This window comes from Rosa chinensis, chromosome 4 (assembly GCF_002994745.2).
Source record: "Rosa chinensis cultivar Old Blush chromosome 4, RchiOBHm-V2, whole genome shotgun sequence".
Lineage (NCBI taxonomy): Eukaryota > Viridiplantae > Streptophyta > Magnoliopsida > Rosales > Rosaceae > Rosa > Rosa chinensis.
Window position 1 is genome coordinate 9,627,203 of NC_037091.1, and position 6,120 is coordinate 9,633,322.

The 6,120-nt window shown below is 48.4% G+C and overlaps 1 protein-coding gene across 1 annotated transcript; it reads left to right on the forward strand.

Annotated features, from left to right (window-relative positions):
• Positions 1-213: 213 nt before the first annotated feature.
• On the forward strand, positions 214-1,503 carry LOC112198760. Its single transcript, XM_024339875.1, has one exon. It carries the CDS (start codon positions 214-216, stop codon positions 1,501-1,503), a length of 1,290 nt encoding a protein of 429 aa, XP_024195643.1.
• Positions 1,504-6,120: the final 4,617 nt, after the last annotated feature.

Consider the following 6,120-nt stretch of genomic DNA (forward strand, 5'->3'; position numbering starts at 1 on the left):
ATCAAAGTCTACGGCCAGATCCTAACGATACAAGGCGGCGCCTCACGAACACTAGAGACCCACCATGCATAAAAGCGCTAATGCCCTCGGGGCCAGGAGATATTGGGACTTAGCCATGGCTGCCACACCCCGCATGTAGAATGGAACTCAAAAGGCTTTAATTGCAGCGAGGACACCATCAAGAAGCACCATAACGACCCACTCTTAATCACCATGGTCATCCACTACTATCGATGCCACAAGGTCTTAGTTGATAGCGGCGCAGCGGTCAGCGTCATGTTCGGCAGTTGCTACGAAGGCCTCAACCGAGATAGGAAGAAACTCAGCCCAGACCATGAACCCTTAATAAGCTTAGCCGGAGAAATCACACAGCCTCTGGGATCCGATAATTTGCGGATCACACTGGGCGGCGGTAGCACTATCGCCACCATGGCAGCACAATTCATCACCGTCGACTGCCTCTCCTCCTACAACGTCATCCTGAGACGTGACGCCATATGGGGACTCCAATGCTTTGTGGAAGGACACATGCTAATGATGAAGATACCTACCCCGAGCAGCATCCTCACCATCAGAGGCAATCAAGAGCTCACGAGACAGTGCAACTCCTTGACTGTCGCAAGGGGGCATGGTAGACGAGAGGTACTTCTAACTTCAGACCTACCCTCTCCCTCCAACAAGCCAGATGATCTAAGGGAAGATCTCGAGATTCTGGAAGACCGCGACAACCGCAACAAAAAGAAGGACAATAAGCGCAAACTCAAGCACCCGAGACCAGATGCTTTGGAAGACCTGATATCGGTTTCCATATCCGATACGCATCCAGAAAGAAAAGTTAAGATCGGATCCAAAATAGATCCACAGTTCCAAGCGGAGCTCATCGCCTTCCTCAAGACTAGACAGGAAGTGTTCTCATGGTCGTACGCTGATATGCCAGGGATATCGCCAGACCTGCTATCGCCAGACCTGATTACCCACAAACTCACCATCTCACCGGACGTTCCCCCAATCCAACAGAAAAGAAGAGCATTTACAGAAGAAAAATACAAAGCCATCCAGGCTGAAGTCAAAAAACTCCAAGACATCGGGTTTATCAGGGAGGTCTCCTACCCGACATGGCTCTCCAATGTTGTAATGGTAAAGAAGCCCAACGAAAAATGGCGCATGTGTGTCAATTACACCAACTTGAAAAAGGCTTGCCCGAATAACAGTTTTCCCCTACAGAGAATCGATAAGCTAGTCGACTCCACTGCAGGCCACAAGCTCCTCAGTTTTATGGACGCCTTCTCGGGCTACAACCAAATCGCCATGGAACCTTCCGATCAAGAGCACACATCTTTCACCACCGATAAGGGTTTGTACTATTACAGGGTAATGCCATTTGGTCTAAAGAACGCTGGGGCTATGTACCAGAGACTGGTTAATGCCATGTTCTCAGATCATATCGGTAAGATCATAGAGGTATATGTGGACGACATGCACGTCAAAAGGGTCACCATTTAAGACCACATCAAGAATCTATCATTTCCGACATCCTACTCCAATACGATATGCGACTCAACCTAGACAAGTGTGTGTTTGGCGTACTAGGAGGCAAATTTCTGGGTTATGTGGTCAGCGAAGGGGGCATTGAAGCCAACCCTGAGAAGGTATAGGCAATTCTCGATATGGCACTACCGAAAACCAGGAATGAGGTCCAGTCCCTCACCGGGAAGGTTGTTGCTCTCGCCCGATTCATATCGCGCTTAACCGACAAGTGCGCCTCATTCTTCAAGCTCCTTAAAACTCACCATACCGAGGCGATCAATTGGGGACCCGACCATGACAAGGATTTCCCGGGCCTCTTAGACTATCTGGCGTCAGTACCCACTCTTTCGAAACCTATCCCAGGAGAGATCCTATACATCTACCTAGCCGTATCAGTCACCGCGATTAGCACTGCCCTGGTCAGGCGAGGGGACAACAATGAGCTACCAGTCTATTACACCGGCAAGAGGTTCAAAGATGCCAAGTCCAAGTACTCCGATATCGAGAAATTTGCCCTCACACTCCTACCGCCGCCCGACGATTACGGCAATATTTCCAAGCGCACACCATATATGTCTTGACCAACCAACCCTTGAAGAAAGTCCTCCAGAAACCGGAGTCTTCGGGAAGGTTGGTAAAGTGGTCCATCAAACTCGGTGAATTCGACATTCACTACACGCCACGTACAGCCATCAAGGGGCAAGCCGCCGCAGACTTTATCACCGAGTTCATACCCTGAGAAGATACGTTACGCTCAGACGAGATTTTCTCGGAACCCCATGCCACTCCCACATGGACTCTTCACGTGGACGGATCCTCCAACAGTAAGCTCAGTGGTGCCAGGGTAGTCTTGACTGACCCAGAGCGGAACACATACGAGTATGCATTACAATTCAAGTTCAAATCCTCAAACAACACAGCAGAGTACAAAGCGCTGATCGCTGGCATCTAGCTGGCCAAGGAATTATGAGTCACGAAATTGAAAATATTTAGTGATTCCCAACTCATCATCAACCAATTCGGCGGCGATTTCCAAGCTAAGGAACCACATTTATCCCACTACCAATCCCTCGCCAAGACTTTACTCCAGCGATATCTCACCGACCATACAATCGCCCTGATCCCTCGGGCACAGAACAGCAAGGCAGACGTTGTCGCGAGATTGGCCACATCACCCCCAAACACCGATATGGGAGGCCTCAAGCTGGAAATCCTAGACAAGCCAAGCATCGATAAGCCATTCCTGGAGATATTCCTGACCTAGAGCGAGCGTCCGCCTTCATGGATGGATCCATTTATCGACTACCTCTCTAAGGGTATCGAGCCCCAGGATAAGATTATTGCCACAAGGCTCCACAAAAGAGCAATGCTATACATGGTGCAAGAGGGCAAACTGTACAAGAAGGGAAGGTCCTTCCCCCTGCTAAGGTGCATCTCCCTCGAAGAGGGACAGCAAGTCCTGCTATCGCTACACAACGGAGTTTGAAGTAACCACACGGAGGCGAGAAACCTGGCATTTAAGGTACTACGTACGGGATACTACTGGCCTACAGTCGAGCAAGACGCGAAACGTATCGCTAGCTCCTGCCTTATGTGTCACCAGTTCGCCAACTCCCCTCTTGCACCATCAGTACCGCTCTAGATCATCATCGTTCCCTGGGCATACTGCCAGTGGGGCATAGACTTCATTGGCAAGTTCCAATAGCACCGGGAGAGCTCAAATTCACCATCGTCGCAGTAGACTACAACACCAAGTGGGTCGAGGCCGAGGCTTTGGCCACCATCACAGTTGCCAAGGTCATTAACTTTCTGTGGAAGAACATATATTGATGATTCGGAATCCCCGAGACAATCATCACCGACAACGGTGCCCAGTTTGATAACGATACTCTCAGGTACTTCGTTGGCCAGTACGGCACGCAGATCCGATATGGCTCTCCCGCACACCCATAGACAAATGGCCAAGTCGAAGCTGTTAATAAGATAATCAAGCCGAACTTAAAGAAGAGACTTGATAACCCTAAGGGCTTATGGGCAGGAAAACTCCCCGAGGTGCTATGGGCGATAAGAACGACCCTGTCAGAGGCCAATGGCGAGTCCCCTTTCTGCTTGTCATTTGGCACCGAGGTCGTGATCCCTATTGAGCAGGAAGCACATAGCGAGAAGGTCGCATATTTCGACCCACTCACCAACTCAGAAAGGTTGAACCTCGACTTTGACCTCTTAGAAGAACGCTGTGAGCGAGCCCACCTCCGGAATATCAATAACAAGTAGCATATCGCTCTCTATTATAATGCCAGAGTCCTACCTTGCCTCCTCTCCGTCGGGGACCGGGTAATGAAGGAGAAGATGCCAACCCCAACAGGGCTCAAGGCCACCTGGGAAGGGCCGTATGAAATCATTGAGGCGGTTAGACCCGCTACCTTCTACTTGAGAGGAAAAGATGGTATCACTCTCCCACATCCGTGGAACGCCTAGCATCTTCGATACTACCCCAAATAGAGCAAAGGATCCAAACTCGCCTCCGCAGTGCTATCGCAACCCCCCATGCATGTAAGCGATAATATTATCCCCTTTTACCTTTCTTAGTCAAGTGTATTTTGCAGCTGCCTTCGTGTGGTATTATATGCTATGATATTACATAAATATTGAATGCTCTCGTAATGAATGCAACGATCCTAATCGCCACGACCACCCATCACATCAGGTGAATGTCAACATGTATCGCCTTTCGACTGATGATCGGTCACATCACTCCCAATTGCCATAGGCCTTACTATGGCCACCATAACACATAACAGGCAAGGGCACACTGTACAGCAATCCCAACTTATTGCCTACGTGCTTTACAATGTTAATGCTATATCGCCTATAGCCGGTTCCAGTGATACAGCACAATACTGTCCTTCGCGAACCCTTGCGCTGCCAGTTGCGATCAAATGAATGAACGAATGAATGTTACGCGATATGCCAATGAATAAATGAATGAATGTCACGCGATGCGCCAACCAATGAATGAATGAATGTTAATGTGATATCGCCCACGGCTGGTTCCTCTGATACAGCACACTGCTGTCCCTCGCGAACCCTTGCGCTGCCAGTTGCGATCAAATGAATGAACGAATGAATATTACGCGATACACTAATGAATGAATGAATGCCACGCGTTACACCAACCAATGAATGAACAAATGTTAATGTGATATGCCAACAAACGAACGAATAAGTACTATGCGATACGCCAACGAAAGAATGAATGTTAGAATGTATGTTAGGCGATACGCAAACGAACGAATGAATATTACGCGATGCATCAATGAATGAATGATTCACAATCTGCGATACCGCGCCATCAGTAAATGCTCCTACACTGGTATTACATACACGCTACGCAACACTTCGTCGTGGGGAAACTAAATAAGTGGTGGCCAACACATCACCACGAACATAGTTATCACCCCCCGACACATCACGATTCTTGGGCCCCTCACATGTAGGGCAGCGACGGCTAACGCCGAGTTGCCACGACAAATGACCTCACGAGATGTCAAAAGTTTGCCACTCGCTATCGCCACACATATCGATGTAATACTAAACCCTATCAGGCAGCGCCCACACTCGCACTTTACCGCGGTGCAAAATGATGCGCAATGACAAGCTCATGCAGAAATAAAGGGGCGATAGCACAATAAAAGCTTATACATACTCCAGAATGTTTATTACAAAAGGCTTTCGGCCAACAGCGATACATCAATTGATACTTTGCACAAATACGATAAACATGCAACTATCCTCGCCTGTCCTCCCGAGTCCTATCCAGTCTGATTCTTTGGAATTTGTGGAGCGTCAGCAGAAGATTGAAGAGGATTGATAGGTTGGCTGGGCAACGGTGGGAAAGACTGGGGGGCGGTACTGGTTCACCACTCTCCACTGTATCACCACCCGATCTCCATCATTGTAGCCCGCTGTACCTCCAACAATCTTGGTCCTTGAGTTCCTCACTTGGACGGGTTTCATTTCTGTAGGGGCACAGATTGCGTAATCCCCAAGCGGGTGATGAAACCGAGTCCTTGTGAGAATAAGCTATAAAGCCCATAACCCAAGATGAGATTAAGCTATAAAGCCCAGAAATCTGGAAACACACACTATCTAAAGGGAGGAAAAGATTTCAGAAGCAGAAACACAATGAAAAACAACGAAAACGCCATGCTGAAAATATGATCAACCCATCTCCTTACCCCTGCCTATTTATAGGGGAATGCCACCGCACTAACCGTCTCCAGACAACCAATCGTCGCGTTGCCTTAATGACCTGCATTAATGACAAGGCAACCAATCGACAACGCAATAAATATATGCAGTGCACGAGGGACTATCGCCCAACAATATCTCTTCCCCATAAATTTTACGTGTCCCAAGACCAAGCGGACATTTCAAAAGTCAAACCACTCAGTCAATTGTCTCAAATAAAATCCAATGCATTTACAATGGGAAAACCTATCGCTAGCACAAAACGAAGAATTAGAGGCTACGTCTCGTCCTCGGCGCTGCATGCCTACTCCTCTACTCGATCTCGCTCCTCTACCCCTTCTC